The 26,004-nt window shown below is 32.1% G+C and overlaps 3 protein-coding genes and 1 long non-coding RNA gene across 5 annotated transcripts; 1 reads left to right on the plus strand and 3 right to left on the minus strand.

Annotated features, from left to right (window-relative positions):
- The first annotated feature begins 1,834 nt into the window (after window positions 1-1,834).
- On the plus strand, window positions 1,835-7,083 carry LOC104905810 (ultraviolet-B receptor UVR8). Of its 2 annotated transcripts, XR_007271634.2 has the most exons (12): window positions 1,835-1,999; window positions 2,104-2,248; window positions 2,573-2,683; window positions 2,779-2,839; window positions 3,376-3,491; window positions 3,868-3,953; window positions 4,128-4,329; window positions 4,807-4,860; window positions 5,437-5,547; window positions 5,624-5,840; window positions 6,034-6,090; window positions 6,714-6,786. XR_007271634.2 is itself a non-coding variant. In XM_010694447.4 (11 exons), exons 1-11 carry the CDS (start codon window positions 1,971-1,973, stop codon window positions 6,915-6,917), a joined length of 1,176 nt encoding a protein of 391 aa, XP_010692749.1. In that variant the 5' UTR covers window positions 1,839-1,970; the 3' UTR covers window positions 6,918-7,083. The 2 variants fall into 2 exon arrangements, 1 of the variants encoding a protein (XP_010692749.1); XM_010694447.4 differs by lacking the exon at window positions 5,624-5,840 and having other exon boundaries at window positions 1,839-1,999; window positions 6,714-7,083.
- A 386-nt stretch (window positions 7,084-7,469) lies between these two features.
- On the minus strand, window positions 7,470-11,841 carry LOC104905802 (cell number regulator 10). The gene is made up of 4 exons (XM_010694439.4): window positions 11,557-11,841; window positions 11,359-11,430; window positions 8,060-8,272; window positions 7,470-7,741 (listed from the first exon to the last, which is right to left on the minus strand). Exons 1-4 carry the CDS (start codon window positions 11,660-11,662, stop codon window positions 7,674-7,676), a joined length of 459 nt encoding a protein of 152 aa, XP_010692741.1. The 5' UTR covers window positions 11,663-11,841; the 3' UTR covers window positions 7,470-7,673.
- Window positions 11,842-15,322: 3,481 nt separating this feature from the next.
- Window positions 15,323-19,195, minus strand: LOC104905798 (uncharacterized). The gene is made up of 3 exons (XR_791794.4): window positions 19,006-19,195; window positions 18,035-18,106; window positions 15,323-16,016 (listed from the first exon to the last, which is right to left on the minus strand). It is a non-coding gene; the product is annotated as an uncharacterized LOC104905798 (long non-coding RNA).
- Window positions 19,196-23,169: 3,974 nt separating this feature from the next.
- Window positions 23,170-25,540, minus strand: LOC104905792 (protein PLANT CADMIUM RESISTANCE 2-like). The gene is made up of 4 exons (XM_010694431.4): window positions 25,155-25,540; window positions 24,913-24,984; window positions 24,545-24,757; window positions 23,170-23,593 (listed from the first exon to the last, which is right to left on the minus strand). Exons 1-4 carry the CDS (start codon window positions 25,288-25,290, stop codon window positions 23,517-23,519), a joined length of 498 nt encoding a protein of 165 aa, XP_010692733.1. The 5' UTR covers window positions 25,291-25,540; the 3' UTR covers window positions 23,170-23,516.
- Window positions 25,541-26,004: the final 464 nt, after the last annotated feature.

Below are 26,004 nucleotides of genomic sequence, written 5' to 3' on the forward strand. Positions count from 1 at the left end.
TTTTCGATATGATATTTACCCATACTATGGTCATGGTCATCAAAGAGCATGAAACATGAGTTTAGTACTTATATATCATTGTTTTAAGGAATGCATCATATAAATAAATTTCCTAAAATGGCATTAATTTAGAATTAATTTAGAAATTATGCGTCAATTAGTGTATTAATTACATTGTTATTGCTTATTACTTTTCAAGAAAATTTGGCATATGCAACAATAGCTTAGTTGTAGGAAGGAGCACGAACTATAACATACCACATCACGACCTATGATAATAGATGCAAGCACTGCCATAAAACTCATCAAAAGTCGAAAATTTTACCGCAATCTTATATTATATTATGATTATCTTTATTTTATTCTTTTTTACTTTTAGCCTATCTTTCAATTTCCTCAAATGATGCAATTAGGAATGACATGATGTGAGAATTACTAGAATGAGGGAACCAAAACAGTTTAAATTCAAAACAATAATGAATTAAAGAAGATTCTAAGCATATGATATAATCATAGATATAATCATTGTCTTCCAACGAGCCTCATGTTAGTGTGTGAACTTTTACCATATTTGATGCTCTGAATAATATGGCATTTAGTTTGTGCCTCTATGCACCTAAGTTATAATTGGTACTAGTTTTTATATGCACGCGATGCGTGCGAAAATACGATGTAGAAAATTAAATTAATTGTTAATTATATCGAATAAATTAGGAATACTTTAATTGTTGATAGTTTTCTTTTGGTAATATCTTTTTTTATTTTTAAAATTAATTAGGTAGTTTCTTTTTTTTATTTTTAAATTTTTTATTTTTTAATTAAAGTAAGTAGTTATTAGAATAGAGGTGTAATGAGGGTAAAATAGGATTTCTAATATTTTGGTGTCCTACCCCTCTTCCCATATAGAATAGAGATAATAGGTCAATTTTTTCTCTTTTCATATTTAACTCCATGTATGCGACCGTTAAACTTGCACATTTTTTTTTTTAAATATACCTACATGTTCTTTTATCATATTAATGTTATAATCTTCTATATTATGTTCTTTCATAATGAATTGTATGTTTATTAAAATAAAAATGAATAGATAACATCTAATCTTATATTCTAAATTTTACACTTTTACTTTCAAGTTTCAAATATGTGCGCTCATAAAATTACGATTTTCATTCCAAAAGCCTGCATTCTATCATTTTACTTTAGGCAAAAATCTTTTTCTCTAAGGCTCTAACACTCATGTCACATCATTATCGAAAAATTTACCCTAATATTTTAAATTTGAGCTAATCTAATTGTATGTTTCTTAAAATAAAAATGAATAGATAACATCTGATCTTTTATTCTAATTATACATTCTTTTACTCTACGCGCTCATAAATTTACGATTTTCATTCCAAAAGCCTGCATTCTATCATTCTATATTAGGCAGAAATCTTTTCCTCTAAGACTCTAGCGCTCATGTCACATCATTATCGAAAGATTTACCCTAATATTTTAAATTTGAGCTAATCTAATTGTATGTTTATTAAAATGAAAAGAATAGATAACATCTGATCTTTTATTCTAAATTGTACATTTTTTACTTTCAAGTTTCAAATATGCGCGCTCATAAAATTACGATATTCATTCCAAAAACCTATTTTCAATCATTCTATATTCGGCAAAAACCTTTTCCTCTAAGGCTCTAACACTCATGTCACATCATTATCGAAAGATTACCCTAATATTTTAAATTTGAGCTATTCTTATCATTTAGCCTCACTAATTATTGTATAAAGAGTATAGACAACACCATAATACAAGTACAAAAATCATATAAACACCCTAAACAAAGTTAAAGTTAAAGTTAAACCAAAACCAACACGTTAAACTCATCTCATTTTTTCCACTTCACAAGTCACAACCCACAACTCACACATAACTCCGTCACTCTAGCCGTCTTCTCCTCCTGTTTTTCTCACCTGAACTTTATGTCTTCAGACACCGCCGTCATAGCTTGGTCTCTTTTTCAACTGTTTTTTTCTTCATTATTTTTTCTGGGTTATTTTCTCATGCTTAATCTTATGTTAATGGGTTTTTTTGATGGTTCTTTAATGGTGGCAGGGGTTCAGGGGAAGATGGTCAATTAGGAATAGGCAACAATGAGGAGAGAGAAAGGGTTTGCCAAATTAAAGCTCTTGAAAACTACACTGTTTCCTCTGTTGTTGGTGGTAGTCGTTACTCTCTTGCTCTTTGTGAAGATGGCAAGGTCTTTTTTTTCCCTCTCTCTCCTAAAATATGATCTTTTGTTTTTTCATTGTTTTTGATTTCTTTTGCTCTTTTTTTGGGGTTTGATTGAAAGTTTCAATCTTTTGTTTTTCTGGGTTGTGCTGGAATCTTAGCTTGAATCTTTTGTTTTTCTGGGTTGTGCTGGAAGCTTTAGTTTGTGTTTGAATTAAGCTTAATTTTTACTGGGTGTTGCTTGATTATTTATTTTATGGTAAAAGTTTGTAGTTTTGGAGTGATTTTGATTAGCTGAATTTTGTTTGATTTGTGTATGTGTATGTGTGTGTTTGTTGTGTTGTTGTTATAGTTGTTTACATGGGGATGGAACCAAAGAGGTACTTTGGGGAAACCACCTGAGACCAAGAGTGAGAATGTTCCTAGTCAGGTTAAAGCTCTTGCCAAGGTGAAAATTGCACAGGTAAATCAACAGCTAGAACAGAAATATATTGTGTACTACATTTGGCTAGTTCACTTTGTTTTTGGTGGAAGTAATGTGGGTTGTGTTTGATTCAGGCCGCGATTGGTGGGTGGCATTGCTTAGCTGTTGATGATCAAGGCCGCGCTTATGCTTGGGGTATAGATATATCTATCTTTTGTTCGTGTTTCTCAGTTTGCTTTCCTGCAAAACGTTTTTTTGTTAATGTGTTCTATACAATGTTACTCGCATGGTTCATTTTATGATCCTTGATGCTCTGAGATGGGTGTCGACACTTTGACACTTCATTTTGGGCCAAAATCATGGACTTCTTTTAATGTAAAATAACCCAGTTACCAGAATACTTGATTACAAGTAACATTGGTGCTATAACTAGAGGATTGAGCTAAGTTATCCTATTTTACTAGATGATATGAAATTTGTGTCTGTTATGTCTCTAATCTTGAATTTTGAATTTGTAATTCTTGTTGAGTGAACAGTTAGTTTGGCGCATTTATTTGTTCCTTAAATTTATCATTTCAAAGTTCATGTTGTATTGGGAAGAAGTAAGGTAAATTGAGAGGTTTGGATGTAAAATTTGATTTTACTAGAACAAACAGTCTTTGCTGTCTCAAAGCTCAATACTCAACCTCTAAGTACTTGAGCTTGATTGTATCTTCGTGTATATGTTGTAGGTGGTAATGAGTATGGGCAGTGTGGTGAAGATCCTGAGAAGGATGAAACTGGTAGACTTTTGAGAAGGGACATTGTAATACCACAACGTTGTGCACCCAAGCTGAAAGTTCGCCAGGTTCCGTATTCAAAATTTGCCTAGACTCTTTAGTTCTGTTACTTTTGGTTGTGATGAGTGAGACCTCCAGGATCATGCATTCATGCTCCTATTGTTGCTTTTGACTAGAATAATTCTTTCCCTTCTGTGTCTTTTATGTATATATCTCGTGCAGTAAAAATGCAACATGTGAATCCTACTTTGAGAGGGTAATGGGGAATGGTAGAAATGGCTAGTTTTTTAACTCCAAGTTTGAGAGGGAGATAGGTGGAAGCTGCTTGGATCCCCATTAAACTTGTAAAACAAAAATTGCTTATTAACTTGTGTCTCGAATATTATATATAGAGGTTCTTGCAATTCTAGACCTGGTTGTTGAAGTAACTGTTCAATCTTCTAGGTGGCTGCTGGGGGTACACATTCAGTGGTCCTTACACGTGAAGGACACGTATGGACGTGGGGTCAGCCATGGCCACCTGGAGATATGTAAGATCCTCTCACTTGCACCTTCTGCTCATATGAAGTGTTTTGTTGTATTGTAGGATAAAAGATTGATACTTTCCTTCATTATGCAAGAAAACTTCTTCATGGGTGAGTCATGTGTATCATCTTTTCTTTCAAATTCTCATCCTAGCATCCTTTGTCTTTGATTTTCACCAGTAAGCAAATAAATGTCCCTGTTCGAGTACAAGGACCCGAAAAGGTGCAATTGATTGCAGCAGGAGCATTTCATAATTTGGCTCTTGAAGAAGATGGAACCTTATGGGCATGGGGAAATAATGAATATGGACAGCTTGGAACTGGAGATACTCAACCAAGATCACAGCCTATTCGTGTACAAGGGCTTTCTGGTCTTAAACTGGTATGTGTCATGGTTTCTTATACCATCCTGCTTTATCATATAATTGTTGTGTTTTCATCTTATACTGCTGCGATTCTCTCTCTGGCACTTGGTATTCGCACTGTTACTGTCACTTCTGTAAGTTGGAGATGTATAATATTGCCTGATCTGTATCTTACCATCTATCTTCTCAATGGTTATTCCTTTATTATGACATTTTTATCTTAACATTTATCTCAGACTATCTGAACATTCATCTATCTTCTCAATGCTATGATAATGAAAGTAATCCACGTGCCATAAAATATGCTTAGTGTTATAGGGAGGGAGTACTTTGGAGGTTGAGCCAGACAAACAATTGTAAAAGAAAAAGTTCATCTGTTTGTCAACTTAGGATTACCATTTGGTCATGCATGAAGCTTCAATATTTTGCTGCTTTGTTTAAGAAAAAAACTTAAAACATTGATTCTTAATGTTGTTGCCTTTGTGATGAACTAGGTCGACATTGCTGCTGGTGGGTGGCATTCGACTGCGTTGACGAATGAAGGAGAGGTATGCTCATTTGTTCAAGAAGCAGCTAATTGCCTAATTCATCTTTACAAATTAGAAGTCAATACTTAATGATGCATATTTTCATTTTATTGTTCACACCTTTTTTTTGTATTTTTACCGCTACAAAATTTTATAGCTCTTTGACTACCATGCTCCTTGCAATTCTGATTTAGTAACTCCTCCCACATTAAGGATCATTTAGCTCCAATATGTTGCTAATTTTGAGTAACTGTCAAGGATAAAAATTGTTCTACCTACAAGTAACAATGGGTAATTCTTCCAGTGCATGACACGTACAAGTTATCAGCTAATTTTCATAAGTATACCTTATCTATTTTATGGATGATTGCTCAGAAAGCTTTTCTAAAAAGAATCTGAAATATTTTCACCATTCTTTTATCTGTTCATATCGTGCTCTACTATCATGCAATTAATTAGTTGAAAGTTGAAACTTGAAATACAAATCATAGATATAAAAGATGAACAGGAAGACGTTATGCTTCTCGCTTACAGTATGATCTTTTTCCTTTATTCTTTTTGGTTGCTGAGCACATTCCTCCCTGAATGTTCCTTTAGGTGTATGGTTGGGGTAGAGGAGAACATGGGCGGCTTGGATTTGGAGATGACAAGAGCAGTAAAATGTTGCCACAAAAGGTTCAACTTCTGGCCGGAGAAGATATAATTCAGGTATGATCCTTCACATATCCCCAGATCCCAAGACCACCCAATACCATCTCTGAAGTGATAATGAAAATATATGCAGAAGAAGAGGTATTCGTGGATGGACAAGTATTACCATGGACATTAGGATAAACTTCCTCAGAAATTTGGCTACAAAGACATTACTGAAACCACCGATATTATGAGCATGATTTGTGAGCTGTTACCCATGTGAGCTTGCAAATAGCGAAATGGTTGTATATTTTGATGATGTCTTGCCATCTTGGTCCTTGTACGTCATCTACAAAAGAAGTTTTACGGTAGGATAGCATTGCATAAAGAAAATGCTAGTAGCTTCGTAATATCTTTCTTAAGAAGTTAGGAGGCTTATCAAGGGAATGCTAATGCTGCATTAAAATGAATGACTCGATAATTTTGGTCATGATCTCTTTCAGTTGTTCTATTATTATTTTTGGCTCAATTCAGACTTTGAGAGTGGCATTGACTTATCAGGTGTCTTGCGGAGGAACGCATTCAGTTGCACTGACACGAGATGGACGAATATATTCTGTAAGCACCTTCTGCACCTCTTTTTACCATGCGTTCTGGTCATTTTGATCGATTATAAGCTTAGTCCGTCTGACAACATGATTGAATTTACGTTCAATTATCACTACTCTTTATGTAGATCTCAGTGTTCAATTTGCATGTCCATCCAGTTTATGTACATTGCATAAAACTGGTTAGTGGCGATATGCACAGATGAGTTGGTTCCGAGTCATCTTTTGGTTTATTAGAAAATATACTAGAAGTTCTATATACTGGGAGACCTTTGCATGAGAAACAATTGGTTAGAGCGGGTAACTCCGTGTAACTTTGGTATGAAACTTTCTTCACAACTTTACTTATAAGTTCCTTACAGTTACCATTATTTATTACCAAAGCCTGCGAAACTGGCTATAAGATATCGAGTTCTCCTAAGCTACAAGGGAGGAGGCTAATAGCATGGCTGACATTATGCAAGATTAGCTTATGAACTCGAAGATGATACTTATACTTAAATCCATCTGGTTATCCCGAAAAACAATCAAATTGGCTTATAACATTTATAAAATGATGACAACATTCACACGCTCAATCGATTCTTTTGTTTTCCTCAAGTCAAATTTGTTTCTTCTTTTACTTGTTTGCAGTTTGGACGAGGCGATCATGGCCGTTTAGGATATGGGAGAAAGGTCACTACTGGTCATCCGATGGAGGTCCCCATTAATCTCCCATCTCCGAAAAGCGTTAGTGAGGAGGATAGACCCGAAGGGCGCTGGCGAGCTAACCTCATAGCTTGCGGTGGTCGACATACTTTGGCTATAGTTAAATGGCAACCTAATGATAATGAATAATAATAAGCTGTTTATATGTGAAACTACTCAATGTTTAAGCATGGACCTTGTATTGCCACTTTGTAACAGAAAAAGTTACATAAATACACTTGCAACATATTTCTGTATTGGAAACGATAGTCTTTCGCTCTTCTGAATAAGCACAAAGCACCATCATATTGGCCAACTTGTGATATCAATTGAATCAATCTAGTCCATGGTTGTTCTATAACATTTAGCTTCATAATCAATATCTATATGTGAATCCATCTTACATGTTGATGTTGAGGAAGAACATATAGAACAGTTTATGAAATGCAAAAAATACCTTCTATTTTGCTTGTGTCCAAGGAGATGATAAATGTACTAATGTTCTCCCCAGCTTATTTTCAGTTCAATTCAGTTCGGTTCAGCTCTGGACAATACTTTTACTCTCACATATCACTATTCATTTCAGTTCAGTCCAGTTCAACTGTTTTATGATGAGGAGAACAAGTTCTAACATTATAATATCTCTATTATAGATAATGAAACACATTATTTTATTTATGTATACCAAATCTTAGCTCTGAATTTACATAAAATTTGCTCATCAGGTAATTTTTATTAATAAGACTTGAGGAACATATATAAACACTTGAATTCTCCAGAAACAAGAAAATCATAATTTCAATATGCAAAAGAAAGCAAAAGACATACACAACAATTTAGTACAATACTCAAACAGAGGTTTTTCATACATGAACTAGTTTAAAGTTCTTCATTCTTTCATGTAACCTATCTGGTCATGCCACCTGGCATCGGCGGAGCCACTAGTCCTTGGTTTTGCTTCTGACCTTGCCATCCTATAAACACAAAAGAAGCAACATTAACCCTAAGTTCAGTATATAAATACTTTAATTACTCTTTATCAATAAAAATTATCAAGTCAAGATAAATTAGGCCTCTCCCCAACTTATTTTCATTTCAGTCCAGTTACAATCAATTCAATTCACTTTAGCTCAAATTATCATTTCTATTAGTTATAATTCAATTTATTTCGGTTCGATTCAGTTCGGTTACAATCAGTTCAATTCAGTTGTTTTATGTCGAATAGAACAAACACTTCAAGTAACAAAAGTAGACTTATTTTAAAGAATAATCAAAGAGGTACAGATTATTACCAAGGGCAGGATCATAACCATGATATTGTAGTTCACGGTACTCTTGGCATAATGCACGTCTTTCGCAACAAAAATGGGCAACAAAATCTCTACAATTATCTTCTGGCATTCCAAATTGAGCCCTCATCTTAGAACGATACATGCATGAATACATAAAATGACAGCCACTTAAAAACATGAGTAGTGAATATATTGCCCCGTTTGTTCCAGAAGCTGCAATTCCCACAATATAAACAAAATTTAATTATTTCTCCATAATGATTGATATATTTCCCACAAAAATATAGTATTTCCTCCATCTCATAATATAATGCTTGTTTCTTTCTTACACGGTCTCCAAGACACGTGACTTTGACCTTTAATATCTTCAATTCCGTATCAATAAAAAATATAAAAAGTTAATATTATGAAACTACACATTGACACGAATCTAACAAGATCTCACATGAATATATTTTGATATATATACAAATGAGAATATTCGTTCAAAGATTTTAAAATTTGACCCACCAAAAATGAAGTAGGCACTATATTATGGAACGGAGGGAGTAGAATTTAGTAATCAATACACCCAAAATTTAAGTAGCTATCAAGGAATATTATATGACAAGTCCCAAAAGTGGTGGTACAAATAGACTGGACCAATATCATAAGTTTAGTTCTCTAAAATTCTTTTTTTTTTTTGCTGAATTATATTCAGTATTTATGATTATAATTCGTTAGACTGATTGAAGCTGATTTTATTAAGATAATGATAGTTGGGAAAAAAAATGTTTCAGTATTCACTGATATATCAATGCATTATTTCAAATATTAATATCTCTAATTATTAATAAATAAAAAATATGAAAAGTAGATATTAAAATAATATACAGTGAGACGAATCTAACAGGATCTCATATGATTATGTTTTTCCTATAATATATATCACCAAAGACAATCAAAGTATAACATGTGAATAGTAAACATTATACAAATGGTGCAACTACTTCTAAACGGAGGAACTATATTTTTTATCACAATTGATTTTTCTTAATCGAAACTAACAAAGTCTATAACAAGACTGTCTTGAAGATTTTGGGGCCTTTGTTATAACATGAAAATTAGATCCCAAATTTAAAAAAAATTAAAGATGGAAGGTTGAGATATTAGAGAGGGAGGTTGAAAATTTAAAGATTGATCATTGAAAAATTTATTAAGAGTGGAAAACAAGGGTCATCTCCTCAAATATGAAGTAATTTTTTTAAAAAATAATATGTATATTTTAGGACCTTCATAATTTTGGGGACCTATACTATTGCACTCCTTACACACCCTCATCTACCCTGTCTATAAGTTAGATAAAACATGGTGTAAATGCGTAATAAGACAACATCCATAAATCATAACTAACAGAATATCAAAGCAGACTTTTATGCAATAACATCAATACATCATTAGGCATAGCTAACTACTTAGCTAGTGTTACTTAAAAAAAAGTTGCTTATTAGTAGTACTTCCTCCGTCCCAAAATATAATTCCCATTTCTATTATTTTGGGAGTCAAATTTTAAAAACTTTGACTAAATATTCTTACTAATGTATATAAAAAAACATATTCATTATGGGTCTTGTTAGATTCATCTCAATGTATAAATTCGTAATATCCCTGTCAAAAAAAATTTGTAATATCAGCTTTTGTTGGAAAAGGAACTTTAGGCCGCAGGACTTATGTGAAAAAAAGGAATTGGATGCAGTCCTTAATCAAGTCTTCCTTGATCAAGGTGCAAATGGCAAGCTGATATGGTCTTATTCAAAGTCAGGAAGGTTCAGCACAAAGTCTTTTTCATATGAACTTGAAAAACTCAAGCATCCAATGCAAACTGACGCATTCAAAGGTGTATGGAGGGGTCTAGTACCGCATCGTATTGAGGTTTTTGTGTGGATATCTCTACTTGGCAAAATCAACACAAGAGACAAGCTTGCATCTATTGGTATCATCCCTATGGATGAAAACATGTGTCCGTTATGCAGAGTAAATCCAGAAACTTGTGGGCACCTTCTACTTCATTGTGATAAATCTAGAATGATATGGAATTGGTGGTTGAACTTATGGGATTGCAAATGGGTATTCCCAGAAAACCTGATGGATGCTTTCACCCAGTGGAAGTGGATGAAGAAAAAAAATCCTTTCTTTCAAAAAGTATGGGCTGCTGCTTTTTTCATCATTGTGTGGACAATATGGAAGGAAAGAAATCTCAGAATATTTGGTGAATCGTCTTCGTCGTTAAAAAATCTACAAGAGTTGATCTTATTAAGGATGGGATGGTGGATAAGCGGGTGGGGTGAAAAATTTCCTTATACCCCTACGGATATTCAAAGAAATCCGAAATGCTTGGATTGGATTAGCTGCAGCAACAGTGACAAAGTTCTCACTATCAAGCCTTCATACATGCCATGGTCCCCCCCAATTACAAATGTTCTTAAGTGGAATGTAGACGCTTCGGTTTGTAACTCCAGTTCAAGATCGGCAATTGGAGGAATTCTTCGAAATCATCTTGGAGAATTTATGTGCATCTTCTCTTCCCCAAGTCCATTTATTGAGATCAACTGTGCAGAGATTCTTGCCATTCATAGGGCTATATCAATTACTCTTAAGTCCGAAATCGCAAAAAACTCGACCCTGCTCCTTGAATCAGATTCGGCAAATGCCGTCATGTGGTGTAACAATGAGAAAGGAGGCCCATGGAATATGAATTTCCACCTTAACTTCATCAGGAATGCCTGTAAGAAAGTCCTAAACATCTCAATCACTCACAAAGGGAGAAGCTCGAACTTTGTTGCCGACTCGATGGCAAAGCAAGGCATTCACAGAAAATCGGACTTCATAGCATGGTTGTAGGCGGAATGGATCGTGCGCGTGGGCTGTGAGAAGCAACTTGGTAGAGTTTGTGGGTAGGCAGAATAGCCAGTGAGTTTGGAGATGATCATGTTCATGTTGTTTTTGGTGTTGTTTGTTGCTAGGTTTTGTTTCATTGTTTGTCATAAGCATTTTGTAATCCAAAATCAAATGTAACTATCAATGGAGGTGGACTCCTCTCTATAGGGTGTGCTTAAGCACTATGAAAACGTCGCCCACCTAGTGGGGGAATACCCTATTTTGAGTAGAGGCTATATCCATTTTGACTTGCTTAATGAAATGAAACTGACAAATTATCAAAAAAAAAAGAAATAAAAAATATCGTAAATCAAAAGTACATCTTGAAAACTGTGCAAAATGAAATGGGAACTACATTTTGGGACAGAGGAAGTAGTACTTACATGACGAGCCTTTGTCAACAATCTCTGCGATACGTCCAAAGGTAATGCATGGACACCAACATGTCAAACAACCTGCATAATTTTTAATTTAACCAAATATTATTAGAATTATGAATTTAGAATTACTAGTGCTTCTAATATTGAAGATAAAATGGCAAAATACCCAAAAAAAAAAATCAAAAAGAGAAATGGACTTACATAGAGAAACATCAGAGAAACAACCATTAATACCAGTAGAAAACTCTTTAGCACCAACAATAGTTGGTGCATGTACTGGAATTTCCATTGCATATTGTTGCTTCATCTTTTAATTCAATCACAAAAAAGAATTAGTGTCTATATATATATCTCATGCAAAAAACAAAATTGAAACAATATTTTTTTAGATGACAAAATGAAATAAGTTGTAATATGTATAGCTTAATGAACAAAAAGATTGGGATTCGAGTATTATATAGACACTGAGTAGGGTTGCTTTAAGATGACTGATCCTTAATAACATCAAAGTGAGAGGTGGCTACTTAGCATAGAAAATTCAAGCTAGGATATTGTCAGGGTCTGGCAAGTGTATAAAGGTCAGTCAACTGTTAGAAGATAGAAATAGGTTTATTTTCTTCTAGGTCATATTTAATTTGTCAAAATTAATTGGAGAATTATCCATTTGTTCCATTGATGCATTTTACTCGGTGGAGAGTTTTAGGAGATTTATATGAATTTTTATTTATTGGTGGAACATATGAATATTTTTTAATTGTTGTTATATTACTAGAATATATATGGGGTCTAATTAAACTTACAAGTTACAACCGACTTGTATGGACTTGGTTCATAATAAAATTAGTGTGCACCAGGCTCACATACGTGAATCGAGACAGATTATTATAATACACAAAAACCCACTAATACAAACATATATGCTATATAAGAGAGAAATACACTATATCAGTAAAATACAATATAACACAAAAAAACACTATTACAAAAAAACACTATAGCTCTTGCAAAAAAAACAAAAAAACACTGTAGCATAGAGAAATGCACTTAACCACATACAAACATACTATATCGAAACTGACAATATTATCCTAATTTTCTATAACAGGTTCAATTGTATAATCAACTATATATTACACAGAAACACACAATATCACAAACAAATACACTATATCAGAAAGAAATACACTGTATATATCACAAACACACTATAGCACAAAAAAGCGTTTATCACAAATAAACATACTATAGCATAGAGAAGCACACTATACCACACACAAAAACACTATATCGAATCTTACAATATAATTCTAATCTTCTATAACATGTTCAATTGTATAATCAACTATATTACAAAAACTGAAAAACAGAGTAAAAACTTGAAGAGAGAGAATGAAGCAGGTATGATAGAGAAACTGAAAAGGCAAGGAAATCTGAAGAGTGAGAAAGATAAAATAGTAGAAGTTGTAATCATTAGAACCTACATAACATGTATGGATGCACACTAATCAGTATGCACCAAATTTATACGAGTTTTTTCAATTAATCGATTTATTAAATTAAGGACGAGTGTAGAATCTTGCCATTTTAGAATGTGTATTGAAAAATGTATTAATTAGTGAGAATGGTATTAATTATTATGGGACAAATATAATATTAAACAAATTTCAATCCCATTCGTCTTATATTAGTTGTCATATATATTTAGGGTATAAATCTTTTTAATAATGAGCATTACTTCCACTTTATATTTGGCACGAATGGGATTGAAATATGTATAGCATGTTAAGGAAATACCCTAACATAATGTTGGGAATAAGGATCGAACTCCTGACCTCGGGGGCCAAGGGGGAGCACTCTATCCACTTGAGTTAACTCCTATCCTTGGTTAGACGTGCCAAATGATGTGCGAAAAACACATAATGACCTTTATTTTGACATAGTGACCTTATTTATAGCATATATTCTAGTGGTTAATTCAAACATGTGTTTGGTTCACTGTCTATAAGATAATGGTCACTATGCTTTAAGTAAGGATAAAATGATAAAATTAAAGATTTTTTAAGGGTAAATGTACAAAGTTGACTTTAATTTGTAAAAAAAATTTGTAACAAGGAATAACTATATGTTAACAAAGTCACAAAGGTGACTCATATAAATTGATACTTTTGATTATGAATTAGCGTATCTCTATTATATGAGTGAAGGGGAGAGGAAGATGGTGTCTCCCTTACAAAAAATCCGATATACCTTTAATGAATTTAAATTGCTATATATAGTAAATAATCTTTTTTTCTTCCTACTTGCCATGCATATTGTAAAAGTTAACAATAATGAAATTAAATTTAAAATTTCAATTAAATATTAAATTAAGGAGAATAATTTTCTCTTCTTAAATATGTCTGAAAAACTTTGATAAAAAATTAAATTGACAATATAATTTGATTCACACAATCAGAAGGAAAAATAAAAACTTGAATTTCATATTAATAATTGTATTGATATATTTTGAAACTTAAATGTTGATTAGTATTCAATAATCTCTATTACACAAATCAAACTCTTCCACTTTATTAATATTCAATGATTGAACCTGATACACAAACTCTTCCACTTTATATGAGCACAAGCTTTCTCATGCTTTGCATTTCCATCTCTCAATATTATATTTGGATAATAATGAACAAATAACTATTAAAACCAACGAAACATTGATTTAAGAAAAACACATAAAAAAAATAAAAAAAATTATAAATGTCTGTTTGAATCAAATATTTTGTAACATTGATGAATAACTATTTAAGAAAAAAAAAAGTTAATATGACACGCACGCATAGCTGCAAAAAATGCTATTATGTAATAAATAAGGTCTTCATGTAAAAAAAAAAAGAATGGCTATATTTAAATAGGAGTCACTATACGTTCCATGTACTATTTTTGAGTTTTAACACATAACATTTTGGTCCACGCACGTCTTACTCTTGTCTAGGGGCGTTCATTTTGCATGTCAGATCCGAAATTTTGAATAAGGAAAAATGTGATCCGAATTTGATCTGTAAAATTCGAATATTCGAAATCTTGAATCGGGTCGGATCCAGTATCTGAAAACTAAAAAAAATTGACTTTTCAAAGAGAAAGTTTATAAAATAAGTTTCGGATCAGATCATTCGATATTCGGTCTTGAAAACGTATGTCTGTTCCAGTATCCGAAAATTTTGAAAAAAAATCATGTATTTGGATATTTACTGAAATCGAAATTGAATATTGACAATCCATATCCAATTTGAAATATCCGAAAACAAAAAATCGAATTTGATCGCCCGAATCAATCAAATAGATATTTATGAACACATCTACTCTTCGCGTAGACCTAAAGTTGACTCGGCCAATTAGGTTGCTAAAACTAGCCGTAGACTCTTAGTCAACACGAAAGAACTTTAGGTCTTGAATTGATGAAGCCGCCAAAGCTATTAATGGGGGTGGGCCTATCCAACTCGTTGTACTAGGACCACACACCAGAGCATGTATAGTACGTAGACGTAGTATACTTCTTTTTTCTTTTTGGCAATGTGTAGTATACTTCTAGTTCTATGTCTTACCTTTTTTTCTAAGAGTATATCCACTCAGGGGCGGTTCTAGGCATGTGCGGGGTGGGCGACCGCATCGGGCTTCCAAATAAAAAGGCCTCAAATAGTATTTTTTATTATATTGTTAATTTATTATACAAAGTAAATTAAAATGGACTAGTGGTAATAAAAGGGCCTCATATGCATCAAGTCACAAGTTCTAATCTCATTAACCTATTTTTTAAGAGCCCAATTTATTATTTTCATTCTTTTAATTCACACGACAACCGAGGCATATTTTCTCCTTACTTCGATATGTACGAAACTTCTTCCACATTCAGTCATTCACGATGTTCATCCAGTTCCCAAAATTTTTGTGTTTGACATTTCAAACAAGCTATAGGTTACTTAATACTTTTTTTAGAAGGAGAAATTTCATTAATTGAAGGCCAAACGGAATTACAATAGATATTAAAGAAAAACAAGATACAACCAAACAAGGTTAAATCAAATTTGTCTTCGAAAAAACTACAATGAACCAGATCGAACAGCGCAATCCCCTTGTATTTGCTGAATCAAGCAACTATTGATGAGGAAGTATATCATTCTGACAAATTTTGGAAAAAACATTCTTGATCGAGCCATGTTTACCGCATCCAAAGTCCAATAATTTATGTTGAGCCTCGAATTTCAACTAATGAGAATAATTTCTCATACCTAAAAACAAAAAAAAAAACCATACTCACAACTCTCGTAGGAGAGAAGGAGAACTAAAAACTGAAAATAAAAAGAGAAAATAGAGCTTTAACGGGTGAAAAAGGAGTAGGAGAGACTAGGAGTAGGAGAGACTAGGATTTTAGTGAGAAACAGAGTAGCGGCCTAGGTATAATTCTCAGGTGAATTAATACTTAACCTCTACATTGAAAGAACTAATTGAAAAAAAAAACATGCAAGTTTTAATGGAGGTTTTTTTAGGGGTTCAAATACATGAACTACTTATAATTTAAAGTTCTTCATTCTTTCATGCAGCCTATCTGGTCATGCCACCTGGCATCGACGGAGCCACTAGTCCTTGGTTTTGCTTCTGACCGTGCCATCCTATAAACACAAAAGAAGCAACATTAATTAACCCAAAGTTCAGTTATAAATATTTCCTCCGTCTTATAATAATACTGGTTTCTCTCTTTTGAAGTAAAACTTTAAAAATTTCGACCAAATATTCTCATTTGTATATATATAAAAACATATTTATGTGGGATCTTGTTAGATTCGTCTCAATATACAATTTTATAATATCAACTTTTTCTATTTTTTATTAATAAAAGTCAAATATTTATCTTAGAGACCGTATAAAAAAGAAACAAGCACTATATTATGCGACGAAAAATATCAAGTTACGATAAATCAGAGTAACAAGTAATTTTGAAAGATTATTACCAAGGGCAGGATCATAACCACGATGTTGTAGTTCACGGTACTCTTGGCATAATGCACAAGTTCCGCAACAACAATGGATAAAACAATCTCCACAACTGTTCTCTGGCATTCCATATTGTGCCCTTATCTTAGAACGATATACGCATGAATATATAAACTGAAACCCGAAGGATGAGGAGCTAGCTCATGTGGTAGAGCACTCCCCTCTGATCCTTGAGGTCAGGGGTTCGATCCTTACCCCCAACATTATGTTGGGGTATTTCCTTAGCATGCTTTGCATGCTTTACCAGCCAATGTGCTGGTAGTTCCTACAAAGCTAGTAGCCTTGGTAGGGGTTAGCCCTTGAGCTGACTTAATTTCCCAATCAAAAAAAAAAAAAAAAATATAAACTGAAACCCAGTTAACAACATCAGTAGTGTACTGTGTATATAGTCCCCCGCTTGCTACACAAGCTGCAATTTCCGCAATATAAACAAATTCAATTAGTTCTTCATAATCATTTATATATTCCATCCCCACAAAAAAATATACTAGATTCAGTAATCAACTAGGCGTCCCCAGGCTATGTCCCGGGTAAGAAAAAAATTCATTTATTAATATAATAATTTATAATAATAACACTAAATACAACTTAGTCGAGTGGTTATTAAGACATTAGTATATGTACTTGAGGTCTTGGGATCAAACCCTATACTATGCAATTTCTAAAAAAATTATTATACATGGATTATTACATGAACTAAAACTCTCTAGGGAGAGCGCCACGTGACACAATTTCTTATTTATGCACGCCTTTTAATATATTTGTATAGGTGATACAACCAAAATTTAAGTAACTATCAATGATTTTGTTAATTAATACTCATTGTATGTTTTGTGGGTTTATATAACAAGTCACAACAGTGGTGATACAAAAAGACTGGACCAATATCATAAATTTAATTAATTTTCTATAATTTTTTTTGTTGAACTAAATTCACTATTCATGATTATATATAATTCGTTAGACGAATTGAACCTGATTTTATTAGGATAATGATTATTGATAAAAAAAATGTTTCAATATTCAATGGTATATCACGAAGAGTTTGTCTTGTAAAAGACCGCCTACTTTTAAATTAAAACTAGTTATTAGGCCCGGGATATCCCAGGGTAAGAAAAAATTTTATTTATTAATATAATAATTTATTATAATAACACTAAAAAGAACTTAATCTTGTGGTTAAGACTTTAGTATATGTACTTGAGGTCTCGAGATCAAATCCAATATTGTATAGATTAGGCAATGGTAAGCTCAATATTAAAAAGAAAATTAGTCCAATAGTGACTAGGTTAATTTCTTTCGGTTAGTTTAATCTATTTATTACTAGGTTTACTTTTATATTAAAATTAGACCGTCTCTTTTAATAATTTTTGTATCACGAATTCGTGATATTTGTTATGTGGAGTTATTGATATATATTTTTATCACAACTGATTTTCATTAATCAAAACTAACAAAGTCTATAAGTTAAATAGAGCATGGCGTAAATGCAAAATAAGACAACGTCCATAAATCATAACTAACAAAAATATCAAAGCAAACTTATATGCAATAACATCAATATATACATCATTAGGCATAGTTAGCTACTTAATTAGTGTCACTTTAAAAAAACTTAATTAGTAATAGTACTTACATGGCGAGCCTTTGTCAACAATCTCTGCGATACGTCCAAAGGTAATGCATGGACACAAACATGTCAAACCACCTGCATAATTTTGAATTTAACTAAATAATATTAGGATTATGCATTATATGTACAAATGTGTTGAGATTCTCTAGAGTTCCAAAATAACTCTACACGGTAGAGTTCGTTAAATATCAGTCATTGATTAAGAAATCAAAGGCTTGTATTTTCTTTCCCAAAAATCCCCCCTATTTTCCCCCCGAATATATATCCTGCCTATATCTTTTCCTTTCCCGCTAATCATGAGCCCTTGATTTTATAATATATGGTCAGGATTCAACTCTACTTTGTAGAGTTTTCATAAAACTCTAGAGGATCTGGACCCATTACCATCTCAACCAACTTTTATCCATACTTTAAGTATCCACGTTATTATATTTGTACTTTTTAAATGTTGAGTTTTCAGTAATATATTTGTTGAACCCCATGTATGTTGTGGACATGTGAGTTGTCTCACATTGGAGAAAGAGGAGAGAAAGTCCCACAATATAAGCTAGAGGAGTTGCTCCTATTATAGCCAATTGGTTTTAGTATGGAACCTCCTTTGAGCTTGTATGTGGACCGAACTCTCCTCCTCCATATTGGGTTGTCCAGGCCCATTTTCATATAATTTGAAATTTATCATGGTATCAGAGCTAACTGGAAAGGTCAGAGAAATAATCCTCTTAGGGGCTGGACATCCTATCGAGGTATATCCTTATCCAGTAGCGATCAAATACCCAGTTTAGACGAGACCCGCAACCCGAGCTCTGATACAATATTTAATGGGAATGGAAAAAAAATGCATATCAAGTTTGAAAAACAATACCAACCCGAGGCAATATTCGAGCCCAAATGCTAGTTATTTAAAATTACTAGTGCTTCTAATTATTGAAGATAAAACACCAAAATACCCAAACAAATTAGAGAAAGGAACTTACATAGAGGAATATCAGAAAAACAATCACAAAGACCAGTAGAGAACTCTCCAGCACCAACAGTAGTTGGTGCAGATTGTTGCTTCATGTTTTAATTTAATTAGAAAAAAATTAAATTTTTTTTTTTTTTTATGTATGGAACTTTAAGATGACAAAATGAAATAAGTTGCTATATGTATAGCTTAATGAACAAAAAGATTGGGACTAATTCGAGTATTATATAGACACTGTGTAGGGTTGCTTTGAGATGACTGATCCTTAATAAAATCAAAGTGAGTGGTGGCTGCTTAGCATAGAAAATTCAAAGGTTTTGCAAGTGTAATAGGGTCCCCCAACTTCCCTTTGGATTCATTTGTTATCAACTTCAACGACACGTTAGAAAAATTTCACCAAAAATAAGATAACGCTTTTCGTTTTTTCGTCGAGATTGGGTGGGTATTCACACTGTATTTTGAGAATATTTATGGTACACCTGGATGTACCATGCTCATGGTGAGCAAAATGAGTAAATGAACAAATGAGCAAAATGAGCGAATGAGCGAATGAGCAAATGAACAAAATGAGTGAATGAGCAAATGAGCAAAATGAGCGAATGAGCAAAATGAGCGAATGAGCAAATGAACAAAATGAACAAATAAATAAATGAGCAAGCATTTCTACTCATTTAAGAAAATGAGCAAACACTTTTATTACAAAATGAGCAAATGAGTAAACGAGCAAAATGCCCATATGAGCAAATTTGGTGTCAAATGAGCACTTGGAGTTTTAATTTATTACAAAAATACCCCTGGGTGTACCATGAGTGAACTCCTGTATTTTCCTACAAAATAAATAAGTTTCGTTTTTAGCTTTCAGGTATTTATATGTATGTTCATCCTTTAATAAGTTTAGACCACACAATCCGCTAAATATAATTACATATACATCTGTATAATTGACCTAAATTCTAAGAAACGAAACTTATTTATTTTGTTAAATTAGAAATTGGGCGGGTATATATTCACTTTGTATTCATACTGTATAGTTCACACATGTGTATTCAATTGTATTTAGCAGATTGTGGTGCCTAAACTTATTAATGGATGGGTGTGAGACCTTGTCATATTAAAATGTATTTGCAATTAGTAAGACCTTACTATCCTTTTAAAAAGCATATCAGTTAGTAAGAAGTGTATCGATTAATATGGGACAAATGTAATACGAAACAAATTAAATTTCTATCTCATCATCTTATATTAGGGCATACAAAAGATTTAAAAACCTCATTACTCATAGACTTTGCCCAAATAAATTAAAGTGTTGTGATCCTTGATGTGTTCAATCATCACAAGTTGGGTAGGGTTATTGTAAAGCAAATTGGTTATAGTGTCATTATTATAATGAAAATATTTAGCCAAGAATTACCCAAAAAAAAAAATCAAATGAATTAGGATATGGGTCCGATCAATGCAAGTTGGTGTTGAGCCTAGAGTTAACTAGGCCTACTAAACCGCTAAAACTAGTTGTAGTTTTTTTTTTAAGGAGAAATTTCATTAATTGAAGGTCAAACAACATCTACAATAGATAAGAAAGAAAAATAAGATATAATCAAACAAGGTTAAATCAAATTCGTCTTCGAAAAAACTACAATGAACCAGATCGAGTAGCAATACAACAGCGCATGCAGCCCCCTTGTATTTGCTAAATCAAACAGCTATCAATGAGGAAGTCTATCATTCTAACATAGTTTGGGAAGAACATTCTTGATCAAGCCATGTTTACCGCATCCGATATTTCAATACTTCCATGTTGAGTCTCGAACTTCAACCAATGAGAATAATTTCTCATACCTAAAAAAAAAAAAAAACCCTACTCACAAATAGGGAAGAAGGAGATCTCCAAAATAATGACTAAAAAAATCCCACAAAGAGATACTAATTTATACAACCAAAACTAAAAACTGGAAATGAAAGGGAAGAGGGGATTACCATGGATGAAAACATCTATGGCAGCCCCTAACTGATGAAAAAGGGGTCGAGGATGCTAAGGTTTAGAGAGAGAAAAAAGAGAGAGGGGAGAGGGTGGCGGCTAATACTAAACTAGTCGTAGTTAACACGAAGTATTAGGAACATTAGTCTTGCTGAAGCCGCCAAAGCCATTAATGGGGGTTGCACCGATCTAGTATATTCAACTCGTTCTAGTATACAAGAAGTCAAGAAGGACCTCAAGTAGTAGTATTTGCTCAAAAGTCAAAACTCTCATGTTATACTACAAAAATAAATCAATTTAGCAACAGTAAAAAATTGTTGGTATTCATGAGAAATTTGTTGCTAACTCGCGTTAGCAACAAATTGGAAACGAAAAATAGTTGTTGCTAAAAGGCTTGTTTCCATATGATTTTAGCTACAAAATCTGAAACATCTTCGTTGCCACATAACATCCATTGAAATATTGTTGCCATATTGGTCTCTATATTTGGCGAATTTGTTGCCAACTCTAGTAACGAGTTATAAATGATTGTTGCGACTTATCACAACAAATTATTAATGTTTTGTTGCTAGACATTAGTAACAAATTATTGATATTGGTTGCTAAAAATAGAAACAAACTTTTGATTGTTATAGAGTTACTCTTTGACTAATGCACTCTTCAAACAACATGGGTTAACCTTATATTTTTTGTTAATTGTTTGATAATTTGATAAATACATTTATGCAAATCAATAAAGAGAAGGAGAGTCAGTCCACTTACAATTCTGAATGATATTTGCATATTGATACTAATAGAAATTAATAATAGTGTATGAAATTTCTTGATATATAAAGTGGTAGTTTGGCTAATCTTTCTTCGGTGTGGGATACATTTTTAGGAAAAACTGATGTTATTTCAGCAACAAATAATAAAACATATTGTTTCCAACGATAACAAATCAAATATCTATTTCCATATTTGTTTCTAAATAGCAACATAATGAAAATATGATGACATCTATCAACAAATCATAAAATTAATTGTTTCTAATGTGATCAAAGAATGAAATATTGGTTTTGCTAATTTGTTGCTAAATGGCAACAAATTGGGAATATGATGCCATCTAGTAACAGTTAGAAAAATTAATTGTTAGTAATGTCAATAGAGCCACAATTGGTTGTCGTAGTTTGTTGCTAAATGACAACAAATCGCAAATATGAAGCCATCTAACAACAAATAGTAAAATTAATTGTTTCTACTAACAACAAACCAAATATTTGTTTTCGTAGTTTGTTGTTATATGACAACAAATTGAAAATACGATGCTATCTAGCAACAAATGGTAAAACAACTAGTTTTCAATAGCAACAAGTCAAAAATATGTTGCTTTTATTTGTTGAAAAATTAGAGTAAAAAACGTCACTTTATAATAGGTAACAAAAAATAATATATGTTGCTATCTATCAACAATTCAAATTTTTGTTGCCATAATTTGTTTCTATAATGCTCTAATTTTTGTAGTATATATATAATTATTACAATTTATATTAGTTAGAAAAAGGAAAGAGTTCTTAACCCCTTTTATGTAGTAGTAGGGTCGAAAATTAGTTAGTTTGATTAATGCATATATTTAAAATCGAATGGAGAAATTATATAATTTATATATGCGAAAATCTTAAGAGAGAACAGGGGTAATTTAAACAAAGTATGAAAAATGTCAAGTGCTTAGTGTGATATAAGTTAAACTATGAAATTTTGAGTTTCACGTCTTGTCAAAATGTTCTCCTCCGATCCTCTTTAATATTAACATTTTTCGTCTCTATGCTTTTTCATGAAGATGATTGGATGAGCTGATCCTTAATTCGTCATTTTGTTGACTGACTACTTTGTGCTCTTGCTGTTATCTCATCTCTAGTCTCTTGAAAGACTAATAATAAATAACCTATAGTATATCGTCGGTTAATCAAGCTAAATATTGATCTATGACTGTAAACTACATGCGACTATGCGAGCGAGCTTAAGTTGTTGAAATCATTGTTGTATTATGATTGATTGTAGACTTGTATTATGAGAATGATAGAAAGAAGTTTAATTTATTTATCAACGTTTTTCTCTAAATTTTATTTTACAATACATATTATTAGTACTAAATAATTCATACTACAATTAATTCAATGATGTAAAAAAACTGTGTGCATAAGTTAAGAATTATGCAAATATAAAATAAAACTTACATGTTATAATTTATTTTTTGTTTTTGACCTTCCAAACAAGATTAACACACTTAATCTCTACATTGAAAGAATTAACAAGAAAAAGAAAACAATTACAACATTACATGAGATGGCTTATAAAAGCTCGATGACGACCTCAAACTCTTGCCACTTATACATCACTCGTGACATAAGCAAAACTTAACTAAATAAATAAATAAACAAATGAACAAGAATAACATAACACAAGAATCAATCCATATCTTACAACAACTTATTTATTATTGAGTCTCTCATCTACAACAATTTTTTTTTCTATGGAGTTTCGCGTCCCATGCATGATCAACTAGCTTATCGGGTCATTCCACTTGGCATTGATGGTGGCACTGCCATTCCTTGGTTTTGCCTCTCCATGTTACCATGCCAACCTATATAACATAGTAAGCAAGCAAACAAATTAAGCAAACAAATTATGTAATCTAATTAATGATTAACAATGTTATTTCTAGCGTCTTGAGGCGTTCGTTAACGGGATTCTTTATTAAATTTTGAATCAGATGATTTTGACATGATTTATCATTATTTGTGGAATAAAAAAACAAAGTGAAAAACAAAATGACTAAAAAAGTTAATATATGAAAGGATCGATAATAAAAATAAACCTTTTAAATTTGAAAATTAAGACATAATCACTTAATATGTACGAAAAAAATATGCAAATTATAGTATTTAAATCAAGTTTGATAGTTTAATTATTGTCTAAATACTCAAAAGAATTGTTGTAATCATAACATAATAGGAACCAAATCACCATAATTGAAATATACATTTTACATAGCAATGTAAATATATAAATATATAAAGACATAGGTTAACATTATATACAAGTATATTAATGCATGATGGCCGGATAAGTTTAAAAACCTTTTATTTTCTATAATCTAAACCTTCAAAACTTAATTAGAGTAACAATTTGCGATTATTATTATTCTATACATTTCTATTTCATACACTTGAATTTCACCATATCTTTAAGCGTAGATTAAGTTAACTAATACTCCATATGTATTTTTTTATCTTTATTACTTTGACTTTGCATGTTTGTCAATAATGCACTTATTCTACATTAAATATCTTTTATTACATATTAGTAAAGATTATAATAATTGAATATTAATAAAGTACTCATTGATGAGACGAATCAAACAAGACTCCACATAACTATATTTTTTCTTATATATTGAGAAAAATCTAAAAGATTCTCTTTAATTGTGAATAGCTAGTGTCAAGATTCTAAGTAAGAAAAAAAAAAATACAGAGGGAGTACAAGATAAAAATTGGAGAAATAATCGAAGAGAGTATATTAGAAGAATAATTACCAAGTGCAAGATCATAACCACGATGTTGAAGCTCACGGTACTCTTGGCATAAGGAACAAGCCTCACACCAAAAATGGGTACAACAATCTCCACAACTATTTTCTGGCATTCCATATTGAGCTTTCATCTTTGAACGATATGTGCATGAATATATCCATTGACATCCAGTGAAGGCCATAATAAGTGAATATATCGCCCCGCTAGTTCCACATGCTACATATTAATTCCAAAATTAAATTACAACTTCATGGTCATAAATTACCACAAAAAGATAATTATACGTACGATATTGTTTTAATAAAGTCTATTATTTTGATTGATAAAAGATTTATAATATTTGATAATAACTAACGTACAAAATTACTTACATGATGATCCTTTGTCAACAATCTCTGCTATACGTCCAAAGGTGATGCATGGGCACCAGCATGTCAAACAACCTATTTAAATTCCAAACAAAAAATCTCAAATTAATTAATTATGATGGTGTATGTAGCTTATTTTAACTAAGTATTAACATTGTTTTTCTTTTGAAAATAATTAACAACTCATTTTGAATAATTAAAATTTACTAAATCGTCGAAGTTTTTTAAAAAATAAAAGGACTTACAAAGGGAAACATCAGAGAAACAATCACAAAGACCAGTAGAAAATTCTCCAACAACAGCTGATTGATTTAGGGGTGCAAATTGAGGAGCATGTACTGGCTCTCCTACCGGGATTCCCATAGTTGGATGTTGCTTCATGATCTAAATTGAAATTTAACCAACTAAAAAAGAATAAGTATGTGTTTTAATTAATGCAAATTTTCTCGATGTCAAAATAATGTATGTGTTTTTGGTTTTGTTGCAACAAAAATGGAGTTCTAATTAAATCGGGTGATTGTAGTAATAGAACCCAACTAACAAATACTAGAAAAGATGATGTGCTGAATGATGAACAAGAGAATTTGGGTTAGGCCATATATATAGTACTAGTAATTATAACTGAAAGCTTAGGGTAGAAATTTCAAGGAAGAGATGAATAATGCTATGTGTTACATGTATAATGTATTAGTAGTACTATTATTACTTGGTCAATTCAACGTTATCAACCTGATCAACGCGCTGGAAATGAGAAATAATAAATAGCGACGTATTTTTTTAAAATTTCATTGGTCAACAATTTAGTTAAAAAATAAACTACGCAGTGCGCATATTACGCCTCATTCGTTCTTCTTATTTTTTTTTGCCTTTGTGGAGAGTTGGAGACTGGAGAGAGAGAACTCCCACAACCCATTTATGACTAGGTTGGTCAGAGAGAAAGTGAAGTATTATTAAAAAAGAGTTTGTCGAGACTGCCTATTTTTTAATTAAAATTAGGTAATGGAAGTCCAATATTAAAAAGAGAATTAGTCTAATAATAATTAGGTGAATTTTTTCTGGTGACTAGTTTAATCCATTTAGTGACTATTTAATATT

The sequence above is a fragment of the Beta vulgaris genome, chromosome 2, assembly GCF_026745355.1.
Source record: "Beta vulgaris subsp. vulgaris cultivar EL10 chromosome 2, EL10.2, whole genome shotgun sequence".
Taxonomy (NCBI): Eukaryota; Viridiplantae; Streptophyta; class Magnoliopsida; order Caryophyllales; family Amaranthaceae; genus Beta; species Beta vulgaris.

Excerpts from the sequence above, each read along its gene's own strand:
- LOC104905810 (XM_010694447.4), top strand. The coding sequence starts at position 1,971 with ATGTCTTCAGACACCGCCGTCATAGCTTG. Across the intron at positions 2,684-2,778 it reads CCAAGGTGAAAATTGCACAG|GCCGCGATTGGTGGGTGGCA; the intron begins GTAAATCAACAG and ends TGTTTGATTCAG. Across the intron at positions 3,492-3,867 it reads CCAAGCTGAAAGTTCGCCAG|GTGGCTGCTGGGGGTACACA; the intron begins GTTCCGTATTCA and ends TCAATCTTCTAG.
- LOC104905792 (XM_010694431.4), bottom strand. The coding sequence starts at position 25,290 with ATGAAGCAACATCCAACTATGGGAATCCCGGTAGGAGAGCCAGTACAT. Across the intron at positions 24,985-25,154 it reads TTTCTCTGATGTTTCCCTTT|GTTGTTTGACATGCTGGTGC; the intron begins GTAAGTCCTTTT and ends GAATTTAAATAG. Across the intron at positions 24,758-24,912 it reads TGTTGACAAAGGATCATCAT|CATGTGGAACTAGCGGGGCG; the intron begins GTAAGTAATTTT and ends ATTAATATGTAG.
- LOC104905802 (XM_010694439.4), bottom strand. The coding sequence starts at position 11,662 with ATGAAGCAACAATATGCAATGGAAATTCCAGTACATGCACCAACTATT. Across the intron at positions 11,431-11,556 it reads TTTCTCTGATGTTTCTCTAT|GTTGTTTGACATGTTGGTGT; the intron begins GTAAGTCCATTT and ends AAAATTATGCAG. Across the intron at positions 8,273-11,358 it reads TGTTGACAAAGGCTCGTCAT|CTTCTGGAACAAACGGGGCA; the intron begins GTAAGTACTACT and ends TGGGAATTGCAG.